Source organism: Physeter macrocephalus, chromosome 1, assembly GCF_002837175.3.
Source record: "Physeter macrocephalus isolate SW-GA chromosome 1, ASM283717v5, whole genome shotgun sequence".
NCBI classification, from domain to species: Eukaryota; Metazoa; Chordata; class Mammalia; order Artiodactyla; family Physeteridae; genus Physeter; species Physeter macrocephalus.
The window spans coordinates 92,684,815-92,701,005 of NC_041214.2; the positions used below are offsets into that span (position 1 = coordinate 92,684,815).

Below are 16,191 nucleotides of genomic sequence, written 5' to 3' on the forward strand. Positions count from 1 at the left end.
AAAAAAAGAAAAAATGTGTTGAATGGATAAAGCAATGAATAAATGAACAGATGCAAATAAAGACCGGCTCAATGTGGGAAAAAACAAAAAAACCCGCTCGCCGCAACTAGAGAAAGCCCGTGCGCGGCAACGAAGACCCAACGCAGCTAAAAATAAATAAATAAAATAAACTTATAAAAAAAAACTATTAAAAAAACCCCACTATTATCCTAAATGTGTATATTATAAAAAAAAAGAAAAATAAATGATCCAAGTATCTATATCAAGAAGTTAGAAAGAGCAAAGCAAATTAAACCCAAAGAAAGTAAAAGGAATGACATTTAAAAAAGAAAGATTCAAGGCTGGGAAGGCTCAGTATGGTAAAGATGCCAACTCTCCCCAGACTGACCTATAGATGTGAAAAAATCCCAATTAAGATCTCATCAGATCTCTGTGTTGGCAGGGGGTGTGCAACTTGACAAGGGCCAGTGGCAGGATGAGACTAGTTAGGTAGGTAGGGACAAGGTCAGATGGCCTTGTTGAGGAGTTAGAAGTTTAGATTGAATAGGGAGCAATGAAGTGCTTTTAATCAATAAAGCAATATGAGTTCCATTGTAAGAAAGATCATATTGCTAGTAATGTAGGAAAAATTGGAGGCCAAAAAGTAAACTTAAAAGGCTGTTGTAATAATCTACAGATATGATGGTGGCTTTAACTGGTATAGTGGCAGTGGGAAAGGAGAGAAGTGGACAGATTCAAAGTCTACTAAGTAAGTAGAATCTCCAAGACTTGTTGATCAATTGAGTATGTGTGAAGTGGCAGAGGGAGGAATCATGGAAAATGCCTAAGTTCCTAATTTGGAAAATGGGTAAATGATGTAGAATTTGGAACTACACAATCATAGTCTTGTGACTTTTTCCTGCACTCCCAGGCAATCCAAAAATAGGAATAGAAATAATGGATATATGTGCCTAGTGGTAGAAGAGATTGGCAAAGACGTTGGAAGGTGAAGAAGGCCAAAAATTCTGAGGTGGTAGCAAATGCATAATTAAAATGTGGAGCTATAATAACTGACCATGAGGTCCAAGCTAGTTTCATGGCAAGACTAGCACACAGTATGAGAAAACTGAGATGTGTCAATTGGAGTTTAAAATGAAGATGAACAATGAGTTCAATAGAGAGGGGGAGGAAAAGTTGTAGAAGGATAGAAGATCTCAAAATTGGAGATTTTGGAGGTAGAGTCTTTCAAGGTATATTTAAGATACAGTTAAGTTTGAGGATGACTGAGTTACCCTAGATAAAGTAAAATGGAGATCACTGGCATTAAAAAGGAGCCAAAGAATTGGTGTTAATGTCTATGGATGTGGAAGACTCCAACATATTGTTATATACTTCTCCAGCCTTATCTCCCACTACTACTCTGCACACACTCTACTCCACACAAATCAGGCTACTCATCATTCTCCCAATGTTTTGTATTCCTGCCTCTTCACCTTTGCTTGTGAGGGACTCTCTACCTGCAATGCTGTCTTGTCCCTTGCTTCCATGTCCAAATTCTAGTCACCTTCAAGGTCAAGCCTAATACACTATCTACTCCATGAATCCTTCCCTAATTCCCGTGGCCAGAAGTAATCTCTCCTTCTTATGAATTTTCGTAACATTTTGTAATTTCCTTGGTATAGGTGACATTCTGTCTTCAGTAAACAGGATTGAAATAATGCATGTGAAAAGTAAAATGCTAAACAAATGAAAATTATTACACTAATTTTTATTTACATGATAGTTATTTAGGTACAGGCCTTATCTTCCTACTGCAAACTCCTTAAGAGTAGGGACTCTATTTATTCCAATTTATTTCTCCCATAGCTTCTGACATAATGTCTCTCAGGTTAAAAAAAAAAAAGTTCCATTAAATTGAATTAAACCATGGAGGCAAAATAATTCAGGTAAACTTATATAGAAATTACCAGAACCCAGGTTTCCTAAGCAGAACATGTGCTTCCTTTAGATCAAAGTTTTTTTTTTTTCATTTTAGTTTTATCTAATTGTAATAAACAAGTATAATTAAATCACATTCTCCTGGTTTTCCTCTTACTTCATAAATCACTCATTCTCATCACCTTTTCTGGATCCTCCTCTTCTAGATCTCTAATGTTGGGAAACCCCAGGACTAGACCTTGAACCTCTTTTCTGTATATGTTTACTTCCTAGGATATCTGCTCCAGTGTCACGCCTTTAAATACCGTTTATATGCTGATGACTCTCAAGTTTATATATCCAGCTCCAGGCTCTTAACTGAATTTCAGACCCATAAAACTGCCAGCTCAACATCTCCAATTGGATACCTTATTAGCATCTGAAGTTCAACATGCACAAAACTCTTAGTTACTTTACACCCCAAATCTATTCTTGCCCTAGTCTTCCCTACTCTCAGAAAATTGCACCATCATTCATCCTCATTACTCGAGTCTTCAAATCTAAGAGTCAGCACTGATTTCTTTCTTTCAAATCATATGTGCAAACCATATTCAATTCATGTCAGTCCTACCTTAAAGATAAGTTAATTTATTCCAAGTCAAGCCATTTCTCCCCACCTCCACTGCTACCACCTTGGCCAAGTAACAATCGTGTTTTACCTGGACAATTATAAATATCTCCTAATTGGACTCCCTGCTTCCATTCCTTCCTGCTTACAGACAATTCTCTACTTAGCAGACAAATTGATCTTAGAGAATGTCAGATTATGTCATCCCCATGTTCTAAACCTCCAACGGTTTCACATCTCACTTAGAATAACATCAGAATGTTTTATCATGGCCACAGGCCCCACATAATCTGGTCCCTAGCTTCCTGGGACTGCATCCTCTATCTCTTTACACCTTACTTACTCCAGTCCTGTCATACTGTCCTTCTTGCTCTCCCTCAGTATTCCATTACTTCCTTAAGCCCTGTGTACTCTCTAAGGTCTTGACAGCTAGTCAAGATAAGTGAGGTAACCTTGCACACAGGTATAGCAGATTACTCATCTTTGTTTTTCAACACCTAACTCAATGAATGGCATATAGTGAAACTCAAAGATGTATTTTTTTCTTTTTTTTTTTTTTTTTTTTTTTTTGAGGTACGCGGGCCCGTCATTGTTGTGGCCTCTCCCTTTGTGGAGCACAGGCTCCGGACGTGCCGGCTCAGTGGCCATGGCTCATGGGCCTAGCCACTCTGCGGCATGTTGGACCTTCCCGGACCGGGGCACGAACCCGTGTCCCTTGCATCGGCAGGAAGACTCTCAACCACTGCGCCACCAGGGAAGCCCTCAAAGATGTATTTGAATAAAAAAATAACTCTCTTAAAAAATTTTGAGGTTTTAACCAACCATGTGATTAAAACGTAAGCCTACATTGTGATGCAGTTGCCAAAAACATCTAATGTTACCTAAGGCTACATTAACAGAAGTGTATTGTTTGGAGAAAAGCAGGTTGTAGTTCTTCTGGTCCAACCAATTCTGGAATGTTGTACATATTGGCTTCAAATATCTCATATTAAGAGGGATTCTGACCCACTGTTACATTTCAGGGAAAGGATATTTTTCAGAAGTGGAAAAACAGTTGTGAAAGGACTGGACTACGCCCTGTGAAGAGCCATGAAAAAAAACTGAGAATCTTTAGCTTGATGAATACTTACTTGATGACTGGGGAGGCGACATAAAAATTCTCTCCCAATAGCAGAAATTCTGCTGCATAAAAGAGAGGTTTATGCTTATTCTTGTTAGCGATAAAGGAAAGAACCAATGGTAGGAGGTTCCAAAGAGAAAGCTTTCAGTTCAACATAAGGAAGAATTGCCTGCCAGTTTTTCCCAAGTCAGTGTTCTGCAGAACACTATACCATGTGAAACTAAACAAAGTGTCTTGTGTCTTTACCGAAGGATATCTCAGAATCCTTAGTATGCAAATGTTAAGAAGATATATATGCTTCATTTCCAAAAGTTATTTATCCATAAAAACTTTTATTCACAGAGCACTGTTAATATCTCTTGAAACAATAGTTCATAGAACAGATTGAGTTAAAGCTGCTCAAAAATGAACAGAGAATCTTCTGAAGAAGCACAGTCAGGTTCACATTAAGATATCTGTGGAAACTGGATGGTGTTGCTGTCACTACGGTACTTCGGAAAACTTGGTAACTAAGACTAGAGTATTAAAGCTTGGGAAACTGAAGCAACTTTCCTTGTTACGTTTACAATGTGAGACTGACTCAACACAGTTCTAGATGAGAATAATGGAGCAAAACCAATGGAAATGAGGCTCTCTAGGACAACTGTTCTGAACTTTTCCCCCCAGCAATACACTGTAGAGTCATGATATTCCCATGTCTGTCCACTGATTCATTCACTGTGTGCAAGGTAATATTTCTCAACTTTTTTCACCAACACAGCAACAAAAAAAAACCTGTCATGTTCTACCACTCCTTCCCTCAACCTGTTAGAATCCTGTAATGGGACCATGTCCCCCATTGAGCATTGCCATTTTAGAAGCTCAAACCTAGAGTATTAATATAACTTTTTTTTTAATAAACAGGAAAATCCAGGCCTAAATGAAGAAATGGCATTTAAAAATTTTGGGAAAAGTAAAACAGGAAAAATTATCAAAACAGATCCACTACTTTGAGGCCAAAGGAAGTACTAATAAAAAAGGAAGTTATGTTCACAAAAATACTGTTGTTATTAAATACTTGTTGCAATAAGCAAGATGATGTAATAATAAGAAAAAGCTGGCCCAACAACATTGAAAAGGCAGGGTGGAAAATTATAATTAGTGTCTACACAGCTGTCCACAGGAGGGCATACTCTAGGGATGAAACATTGTAGTCCCTAAGAAGAATGTACAGTGTAGAAGAAATGGCTCATTAGGACTTCTGCAATTTATACTTGTTTTTCCAGAACCATGTTTACTATCTTTAATTTGGTTTCCAAATATCTATCAGTACTGAGAAAGGGGATTTGGGTTAGTAGATAAAATACTGTAATTATCAGAAAGATATATCTTCTCCTATGTGTTAATAAAATGTCATTTTGTTTCCTACTATCTGTACTGAAAAATTAACTAAGGCCTTATCAAATCTGGATACCTGAGAAGCCAGGCCCTGGACAAGATCACACCAGACATACCAATTCTTGAGGTCCCTGTACACAGTACAATTACACTCTAATGAAGAAACTTGAAATACCATTTCTCTGTTATTCTGCAATTTTGCCTCTAAATCAGCACTTCAAAAAGTGGGGTCATCAGTTCTAAATGGCAGGTAAAACAATTCCTACATAACTTTGATAAGCACAGAGACTAACCTCAATTATACATTTGTGTTTTTTATGGCCATTTGGAGGTAGCAGGCCAGCTTCAGCAACACTACACAAGGTTTACCGAGTTCACTGAGAGATAGGAAGACAGAGTCTCAGGGGCCTTGCTATAATGTACTGAAAAACCCAGTCCTAGAACTGCCTCTATCATGGGAGAAAAGTAGAGAAGATTACCTCAGATATGACACTACTTCTCTCTTCTAACCAAGTCGGAGTAAAAAATGCTTGAAGATGGTGATGGCCAAGACCAGAGTCAGGAATTGGGGTCTGGGCAGAGTCCAGGGAGTCATTAGAGCTTTGTCTTCTTGGTCTCCAGGCTGATCATGTTTCCTTGGATTTGGGGAATCTGCTTATCTGCTGACCCCTGAATATCCTCTGGCTTTATAGGAACATAGTAGTGGCCCATGATGGAGAAGATCAGGCAGACCACCAGCAGGAGGCAGGAAAACAAAATGAATTCGGCCCACTGCAGGAAGAAATACATATAAGAGAAGAATATGGAGAACCTGAAACTAAATGGATCTTTATAGGATGAGGACTGGGGAGCAGATTTACCCAGGGTCACCTGTTTAGGAAGAGCTTTGGCAGGAGAAGACAGGGCCCACTGGCCTCTCCTTGCATGGGCCCATGGTAGTCATTATTGCCACTTACATGTCTATTTTTCTGGCAAAGTCTGTGGGTATCTAATCCATCACAAGTCAGAGGGCTGAGTGGGGAATGTGGGAGACAGAGGGGAGGGGGAAGAGAGAGCAGAGGAAGTTGAAGGGAAATCCTTGGGTAGACACGTGCTCCTGCTTCCCTTAGGTCCATACCTGTACCAGGCTGCTGAACTGTGCCACAATAAGCACGATGATGTTCCCAACTGCAACTGTCAACAACCAGGCTGCCTGGAGTACAGATTTCATGCTAGAGGGAGCCTAGAGAGGACACAAATTTATTAGTAAACAAACTCCATACACCACCCTCATGCCCCATGCATCTATCCAGAAAACTTCTCCTACAAAAACTCCCCCTACTAAGTTCAGCTATCACATTGATTCAGGGGATGGTAATAATGTTCAGAGTAACAATAAGATGGAGCTCTTAACTGAATATTTTAATTAATTATATCATATAATCTTCATTACAACCCTAAGGGATAAGTTCTATTACTATTATTTTATACATAAAGAAAAATAGCATTAGAGAGATACACTTGCTCAAGGTTACACATTAGGTGTGCAGCCAAAATCTGAATGTGGGCAGTTTGATTCCATAGCCCTTATTCTTAGTATTTAAGTATTCTTTTCTGGATCCCAAACAGCATAGGGATCCAGCCTGCCATTACCCTAAGAGTCAAGTTGATACTCTGTTCAGGACCATAAGGAATCTAAGGCCAAAAAATATGGAGGTCTTAGCCAGGGTCACATACCTAATTAAGGCAGTGCCAAGATTAAAACTCCATCCTCTGAGCAACAGCTCCACCTCCACCTTCCACTTGCAAAAACCTACCTGAGAATAAGAAAACTCAAGTCCTGTGACAGAGAACATGACCTCCCCAGCTGTAACAAGGGCATATTGTGGTAGCTGCCATGCGATGGACATTTTGTTGGCTGGTATATATTCCATCTTCCAGGCCTGAGGACCCTGACTGGTGCTCTTAGTGAGGGAAAGAAGAAATGGGCTTGTCAGGAGTCTCAAGTAAATATTCCTGGCCTACAACATTTTATGGTCTTATATCCATCCCCTCATTGTATTTTCATCCTTGTGCTACCAAGCAATTTCTACACAATTTCAGTTTTTTGAAATTCCTTTCAGTAACACTGAACTCATTTGCCTGACTTCAGTCAATCAAATACCATTACTGCAGAGCCCTTAAATGGTAGACTATTTTGATACTGTACTTTGGATTCCCACCATTTTGACCTACTGGGTATTTTGATCCTGGCCAACATTTTAAATGTAAAATGGCATCTGAATTATACAAACACAATGAATTTTCAGAAAAGCATGTACTTAAGAAAAGTTTAACTCCTTGTTTTCTATGTAAATACAGTTAAACTATTTCTAACATTTTCCATTTAAATATCTATTTTACTAAAATTACTTTTATCAAAATGAGTTATTTTCTTGGTAACCCTTACATTGAAGATTTTCTTGATCAATGTTTTAAAATCCATATCAAATACCACCTGCTATGTTGAATTCTATTTATTAGCCATTATGGACTCAAATCTTACACATTCAAATTTTGTCAAAAATATGCAATTTTTCTGTAAAATTTTGGTCAAGAAGAATCTTTTCAGGGTCAATTTTTTGTCATTAATGTTACCAATATACACGATTCTACAATTCTTTTTTCGTCTAAAATTACTTTTATTACATGCAGGTTTTTAGCTGTAGTTCGTTTTATTTTATATAGATTATATTTACTAATATTTCTTACAATAATGGAATTAAATTTTTGGAATTATGTATTTTTGTTGGAGTAAAACCAAGTTATTAGGTAGTAAGTGTTATTAGATAGCCGGTGTAATATCTGGATATATCATGAGATAAAAATAGCAGAGCTAGGGCTTCCCTGGTGACACAGTGGTTGGGAGTCCGCCTGCCGATGCAGGGGACGCGGGTTCGTGCCCCGGTCCGGGAGGATCCCACGTGCCACGGAGCGGCTGAGCCCGTGAGGCCCCGGCCCGGGAGGATCCCACGTGCCACGGAGCGGCTGAGCCCGTGAGCCATGGCTGCTGGGCCTGTGCATCCAGGGCCTGTGCTCCACAGTGGGAGAGGCCGCAGCGGTGAGAGGCCCACGTACCACAAAAAAAAAAAAGAAAAAATAGCAGAGCTAAAGCATATAGGTCAAAAGTCCCTGAAATCAAAAGTCTTTGCTGTCCAAATGCCCTTGATTCTCTGAGTCAAAGCCCATTGCGTTCAAAATGTAGTAAGGCAAATGTTGTTTTAGTTGGTATTGTGAACAATACCTGGGCATATATTTGGGTTTTCTTAGCCTAAGAGAAGACTGTGACCTGAGCTTGTAAATCAAGGTCACATTCTCAAATACCCACAGGCAGGTAATTAACTAAACAAAGCAGGCTGAATGGGAATGATAGGGACTATGGTGAACTGGACAGCCCAGCCCCATCTAAAGTGTATAGCCACTATAGCACCAGCCAACTGACATGGTAATACCTGTTATAGAATCTTCTGATTTTGTTTTTAAGAAATGTAAGGAATCCAGTTTCTTAGGTAAAATCACTTGAATTTTAAATATTGTCAATTAATAATAATTATTTTTATTTTTGTCAAGACTGTACAAACCAAACAAAACAGGACTAGGTGAGGAACTGGGCCCTCAGGCCTCTAATATATGATCTCTACTCTAGATGCTTATTATCCTGGCATTCAGTAACAATATATATAGCCTCTATCTTGAGCAGCATATGAGAGACAGAAGGAAAACACCAGGAATGCAAGTGTTATGGGTTGAGTTGTGTCCCCCTAAAACTCATATGTTGAAGTCCTATCCCCTAGTACCTGAGAATGTGACCTTATTTAGAAATAGGGTTGTTACAGGTAGAATTAGTCAAGTTAAAATGAGGTCACTAGGGTGGGCTCTAATCTAATGTGACTGGTGTCCTCATAAGAGAAATTTGAACATAGACAAACATACAGGGAGAACTCCATGAGAAGATGAAGGCAGAGACTGGAGTGGTTCTTTTACACATCAAGAAACACCAAATACTGCCAGAAAACCACTAGAAGCTAAAGGAAGCTAAATGAAACAGATTCTTTCTCACAGCTCTCAGAAGGAACCAGCTCTACCAACACCTTGATCTTGGACTTCTAGCCTTTATGATTGTAAGGAAATAAATTTCTGTTGATAAAGCCACTCAGCTTGTGGTACTTTGTTACAGCAGCCCTAGAAAACTAATACAGCTAAGTCGGTTTAACATCAGAAAATCAATTAATATAATATACCATATCAATAGAAAACCATATGATTATCTCAATAGACACAGAAAAAGCATTTGACAAAATTCAACCTCCCCCCTTCATAGTAAAAAACAAACAAAGCCCACAACAAACTAGGAATAGAAGGGAACTTAACCTGATACCTGATAAATAACTATGAAAACCCCACAGCTAACATACTTAGTGATAAAAGACTGAATGCCTTCCCCCTAAGAGGATGTCTACTCTCACCACTTCTATTCAATACTGTATTGGAGGTTCAAGCATGAGCAATTAGTCAAGAAAAAGAAATAAAAGTCATCCACACTGAAAAGAAAGAAGTAAAGCTTCTTTATGCAGATGACAGGATCTTGTATGTAGAAAGTCCTACGGGATCCACTAAAAAACTATTAAAACTATCAAATGAGTTCAGTAAGGTCGCAGGACACAAGATCAATATCAATTGTATTTCTACATATTTGCAATGAACAATCTAAAAATGAAATTAGGAAAATGATTACATTAGCAACAGCAAAATAAAGAATAAAATACTTAGGAATAAATTTAACAAAATAAATGTGAAACCTATACTCTAAAAACTACAAAATATTGTTGAAAAATTTAGGTCTTAAAGAAGACCTAAATAAATGGAAAAACATCTCATGTTCACTGACCAGGAGACAATATTGTTAAGATAGCAAAACTCCTCAAAATCACCTACAGATTCACTGCAATCCCTCTCAAAAATCCCAGCTGGCTTCTGATCCTAAGCTGATCCTAAAATTCATATGAAAACTCATGGGATCCATAATAGCCAAACCAATCTTTAAAGGGAAGAACTAAGTTGAAAAACTCATACTTCCTGATTTTGAAATTTACTACAAAATAACAGTAATCAAGAGATTATTGTACTGGTACAAGAATAAAGATATAGATCAATAGAATAGAATTGAGAATCCAGAAATAAGCCCTCACACTTCTGGTCAATTGACTTTTGACAAGAATGTCAAGACCATTTAACGGGAAAAGACGAGTCTTCAACAAATTGTGCTGGGACAACTGGATATTCACATACAAAAGAATGCAGTTAAGCCCCAAGCTCACATCATATACAAAAATGAACTCAAAATAGATTAAAGACCTAAATATAAGAGGTAAAACTATAAAACTCTTAAAGGAAAATAATGGGCATAAATCCTCATGACACTGGATTTGGCAATGGTTTCTTAGATGTAACACCCAAAGCACAAGCAACCAAAGAAAAACATTGATAAATTGAACATAATAAAGATTAAAAATGTTTGTACTTCAGTGGACACCATTAAGGAAGTTAAAAAGACAACCTACTGAATGGGAGGAAATATTTGCAAATCATATATCTGATAAGGGACTTATGTTTAAAATATATAAGGAATGCTTACAACTCAATAATTAAAACACAACCCAATTAGAAATTGGGCAAAGAATTTGAATAGACATTTCTCCAAAGCAGATTACAAATGGCCAAAAAGTACATTAAAAGGTGCTCAACATCATTAGTCATCAGGAAAATATAAATAAAAACCACAATGAAATACCATTTCATACCTACTAGGATGGCTATAATTAAGAAGATAGAAAAACAAGTGTTGGCAAAGATGTAGAAAAATTGCCACCTTCTATTGGTGGGAATGTTAAATGTATGTTCACTTTGGAAAAGTCTAGCAGTTCCTCAAATGGTTAAACATAGAGTTACCATGCGACCCAACAACTCCACCCAAGAGAAGTGAAAATATATGTCCACAAAAAAACTTGTACATGAATGTTCATAACAACATTATTTATGTTAGTCAAAAGGTGAAAACAACCAAATGTTCATCAACTGATGAATATATGAATAAAATGTGTTATACCTATACAATGGACTATTATTGGGCAATAAAAAGAAATGAAGTACTGATGTATGCTATATGAATGAACCTTAAAAAATATGCTAAATGAAAGAATCCAGACACAAAAGGCCACATGTTATATCATTCCATTTATACGAAATAGGCAGAATAGGCAAATTTATAGAGACTGAAAGTAAACAAGTGGTTGCTAGTGCTAGAGGGTATGGGAGGGAATAGTGAGTAACTGCTAATGAATATGGGGCTTCTTTTTGGAATGATGAAAATGTTCTAAAATTACACAACTCTGTGAATTTATTAAAAACCATTGAACATATATTATTGAAAATATATTCTACATATGTATTGAATATACAATATATATTGAATATGTTAATGCATTGAAAACTATTATACACTTTAAGTGGGTGAACTGTATGGTATATGACTTATATCTTAATAAAGCTGTAATAAGAAATGGCATACTAAAGATATGCTAATTAAATTAATTAAAATAAAAAAACTTTACAGATTATTCTCATCACACTTCTAGAAATTTTCCATCTTTTTCTTATTCACTGTCTTCTTTTTATATTTAATAAAATGTCAAAAGTAATGAAATAAAATTAGAATCAAGATTCACATCAGAATTAAAATTCAGAGGTGTCATGTCCTGAGTGCTGAGACAATTGCTTTTGATGGAGCACAGTTAATTCATCCCCCAAACTTTGTGTAGAGATTGACATTTGCTACAAGTCTTGGTATTTCAGACTGTGATATGCTAGCAGATCAGTTTCCAAGGAGCTAGGAGACCCGCATGTGGAGTCAGTCAAGAAGACCTAAACAATTTTTGTTTTCTTGGGGACATAATGAGACTGCAGCAGACCATGTCACCTCATAGCAATGACTCAAGATAAATTATGTCTACCATTCCCCAAGACCCTGTGCCTGTTGCCAATGTTATCTCTTTTAAGTCCTCATGGAGACCTTAGTACGTTTTCTGAAGTCACTATAGAAACTATCACCTTACACTACAAATAAGTATGTGATGCTGTCTTGCCACAGAGTCTTCTTTGGGTCCCAGGATAGATACAGATTCAGATAGATATAGATTTATATATAGATATAGATATGATATAGTTATATAGACATAAATATAGATACAGATATATGGAAGGAGAGAGTAAGGGTGGCCATGAGCTACTTACATTAGTAATAACAAACAGATAAGCTGCACCAAAGTCTAGTAGACCCAAATTCAGTGAAAAGTTCTCACTTTTTGTTCTACAAGCCACCGCAGGATATCTGGAACAGGACAAATTTAGGTTAGAATAAACACTACAGTTTAGAAAAGCATTCCCATCTCCGGAGGAAAGAGTGATTTCATCTCTCTACTGATCAGCAAAGCTACCATTTCTCTTTGAGGAGAGGAGTCTCAGAGTGAATTATTTTCATGCCAGGTTTTTTCTATCCCTGATCTGAGCTTTTCATTGTCTGTTGGCTAATTTTTTTTTTAACCTTAAACCTGAAGGCAGAAGGCACAAATTGTCTTCTTTTGTTAACTTCAGTTTTCTCATCTAAATTTTATGAATTTTTCTCTTCTAAGTCTTATGAATTAGTGGAACAGCATAAAACAGTGAACCTGAAAGGATAAGCTCGAAGGAGGTGTTAATAGGAGTTACCAAAGGGTAGGAGTGGGAGCCAATAATAAACCGGCAAACATCCCAGAGATGGCCTTGTTGACTATACAGTATGGCCTTTACAACAAGCATGGTCTCAATATATCTGTGCAGAAAAAGGTGAGACTGAGGGAAGGAGGCAAAGGTCGAAAGAGAGTAGGAATCTGTGTATATTTAAAATTAGCTGAGATATACCTAATCTTCCCACCTATATGCAAAGAAAGCATTTAAAAATCAGTTGTTGATGGGCTTCCCTGGTGGCGCAGTGGTTGAGAGTCCACCTGCTGATGCAGGGGACACGGGTTCGTGCCCCGGTCCGGGAAGATCCCACATGCCATGGAGCGGCTAGGCCCGTGAGCCATGGCCGCTGAGCCTGCGCGTCTGGAGCCTGTGCTCCGCAATAGGAGAGGCCACAACAGTGAGAGGCCCGCGTACTGAAAAAAAAAAAAAAAAAAAAAAAAAAAAAAAAAAAATCAGTTGTTGATAAAAGTAAAATTACAAGGGTAATGCTCTTACTCTCCTCTTTGCACAGTTCTGTAAGCAGACACACCGTAGTCTTCTTCAACCCCGAGGGAGGTATCTGTACCCAGGGAGATGTTGATCTCTTCATGCAAAGTGTTAACAAACCTAAGGGTAGAGACATTGTTACAGATCAGACAAACTCTCCCACCTGATAAAAGGGCAGGGGCCTTTTCTGTTTTGTTTACTGCTATATGCCTAGTGCCTAGAACAGTGGCTGGCACATAAAAGGTACGTGATGTCTATTGTTAACTGGGTGAATAAACGAACTCACATGTAAGAAGCAAGCAGTAGTTTTAGCTGTCCCTAACTTTTTCTTTCCTCAGGTATTAGCTTTTTATCTGCCACACTCTCACCTGATTTCAGCTGGGATGACACTATTGTGATCACCCATGGCAGTCCGAGTCTCCTTACTAACCCACATTAGGTGCACCTAATTTCTTTCCCTCTTCTAATGGTGTAATTCATCAACTGAGACTCCACTAAGAAAAATAATTATGTGTGTATATATATAAACGTATAAATACGTACCAGTATTTATATAAAACTGATACTTTATCCTCTTACAAATGAAGTCTGATTTGACTTATGCAAAACTCAGACTCCCAGCCCAGAGTAGGTTGAGCTATCATTGTTTTGGGTCTGCAGATAACCCTGGACTCTTTCAGAACCATCTTTCTAGTCTTTTGAACGCTGGGCCGCTAAATTGCTCCCTCAGTTTGGGTTTCTGGTAGCATTTGCGTTGGTCCCTGGCCCATGGGATTAGAAGGGCAGTTCCCTCTAAAATCTTTGGTATTGATTTCTGGACATTCAATCATCCTGCACTAACCTAGAAATTGCTCCCTTTCATCCTTCCTGGAGGTTCCCATTGCTCTCTGACCCAGGGAAGTCCTATCCTCATTGTTGTCTTACTTATTTTGATCTGTTTACTTTTTCTGAAGCTGCATATGCAAAAGCAGATTATTATGACTGTTCCACCCTTCAGTGAAATTCAAACTTTTCATTGAAAGCTCTCCTCTAAAATGCTATTCTCAACAGCAACCATCTAATCTTGATGGCCATAGGCACATGCATCTGTCTATTTCATGTCAGATTCCTGCCCCAGTGAGCAGGTGACCCCTTCAGGGCTCCATTTCTGTAAATGTCCCAGACTGTCTAACAAGACCTTTAGCCTTATCTAGATTCAAAACCAAGTCTTTTGACTCCAAGTGTGTTGCCTTTTCTAAACCATGAGGCCTCTATAGGTTTATTTTAAATTTTACTTTAAAAACACAGTAACTATAAAAGATACTCAACTACCAATAATGAAGGGAGGATTATTTGCTTACTTCTAAATTTCTCTCTGGTGATCACAGAGAGGGAAGAATTCAGTTATTTTCCTAAGAGCAAGATAAGTGGATAAAATTCAGCAGAAGAGATTTATGTTGCAGAGCACAGGGGGCGTACATAAATACAGGGTCATCTTTGAATACCACAAGAGAAAGCAAACCAAAAGACTTGGTTTTGAATCTATGCTTCTCACTGCCCTGGGAAATGCCTTCTGACACTAATTCTCTTGACAGACTAGGAAGAGAATCCCTGTACAAGACAAGTAGAATGTGAAGTCTCTTCATGTGAAGCCCCACAAATCAGAAGAGACCCAAGATTCAAGTGAACAGAGAGGCCTGGGTCTCCTGGGCATCCAAACCTCATGGCTGTCATCCCATTGGTTGTTTTGTTTTCTTCATCCTTTACCTACAATAGAGGGAAGTAAAAATCAGTTACAGCTGACAAGAGGGAACTGATAATCAGAAACTTTGATCATCAGTCATATCCTTGGTAAGATATTGATGAGCCCAGTCATTGTACTCTAAGATAATTTGGAAACTAGGCCATTCCTCAACTTACCATCATGCTAGAAATACTTTTCCCATCTTCTCGAATGATCAGAGTGTACCATTTTTTCTCCTCCACAGAATGCTCAGTGTAGATAGACAAATTGTGATATTTCAGTTGGAAGTAGAAATTCTGGCTTTTTGTCTTCAGGTGGAGTTTGGAATAGTGTGGCATTTTCTATAGAATGAAGAGCCTGTCACACTCACCTTCTACCCCATCTTGGACATCACAATCTCATAGTAACCCAGGGCAGGTGACCTCATTAGATACCTTCAACATTACCCTTTAACGTAGTAATTCCATTTCTAGAAATATACCATAGGAGTAATTAGAGGCTTGAATAAAGATTTATAAGTAAGGATGTTCATTATAGAATTATGTATAATAACAAAAAAAATTAAATACCTATAAGGAAATATTTTACTAAACCGTGTTATATCCACAGAATAGAATATTATGTATCCATTAAAATCACATTCTCAAAGTTTACCTAAGGGCATGGGAAAATGCTTATGATGCAGTTAATGTTAAGAAAAAATCAGGGCTTCCCTGGTGGCGCGGTGGTTGGGAGTCCGCCTGCCGATACAGGGGACACGGGTTCATGCCCCGGTTCGGGAAGATCCCACATGCCGCGGAGCGGTTGGGCCCATGAGACATGGCCGCTGAGCCTGCGCGTCCGGAGCCTGTGCTCCAAACGGGAGAGGCCACAACAGTGGGAGGCCCACGAACCACAAAAAAAAAAAAAAAAAAAAAAAAGAAAAAGAAAAAATCAAGGTCAATACAGCATATAGTGTTTCAACACTTTTTAAAAATTTGTTTCTTCATTTATACAAAAATGCTAACTATGATTATCTCCGTATGATGGATTTATAGGTGGTTTTTATATCTTTTGACATACTCCCCAATTTTCTACAATAAATGTATACTACTTTTATTGTTTAAAAAATATTTTAAAATGAATATTTCAGAATACGTATAAAATAGTAGTGAAAATATG

The 16,191-nt window shown here is 37.9% G+C and overlaps 1 protein-coding gene across 6 annotated transcripts in view; it reads right to left on the reverse strand.

The window, feature by feature from the left end:
* Nucleotides 1-16,191, reverse strand: part of SLC15A2 (solute carrier family 15 member 2) — a 98,221-nt gene that overhangs the window by 53,741 nt on the left and 28,289 nt on the right. For 3 of the 6 annotated variants that reach the window (XR_008617413.1, XR_008617414.1, XR_008617412.1), the window contains exons 17-23: nucleotides 15,207-15,371; nucleotides 15,007-15,053; nucleotides 13,317-13,427; nucleotides 12,330-12,426; nucleotides 6,818-6,964; nucleotides 6,139-6,243; nucleotides 5,501-5,792 (exon numbers count right to left, since the gene is read on the reverse strand). Coding sequence is in view for 3 of the 6 variants with exons in the window: in XM_055084996.1 (XP_054940971.1) it covers nucleotides 5,616-5,792; nucleotides 6,139-6,243; nucleotides 6,818-6,964; nucleotides 12,330-12,426; nucleotides 13,317-13,427; nucleotides 15,007-15,053; nucleotides 15,207-15,371 (849 nt within the window). In the remaining 3 variants the exon portion in view is untranslated. Of the gene's footprint in view, nucleotides 1-1,781; nucleotides 5,793-6,138; nucleotides 6,244-6,817; nucleotides 6,965-12,329; nucleotides 12,427-13,316; nucleotides 13,428-15,006; nucleotides 15,054-15,206; nucleotides 15,372-16,191 lie in introns of those variants that run through there. The other 3 variants (XM_055084996.1, XM_007122623.3, XM_055084995.1) reach the window with 1 other exon arrangement.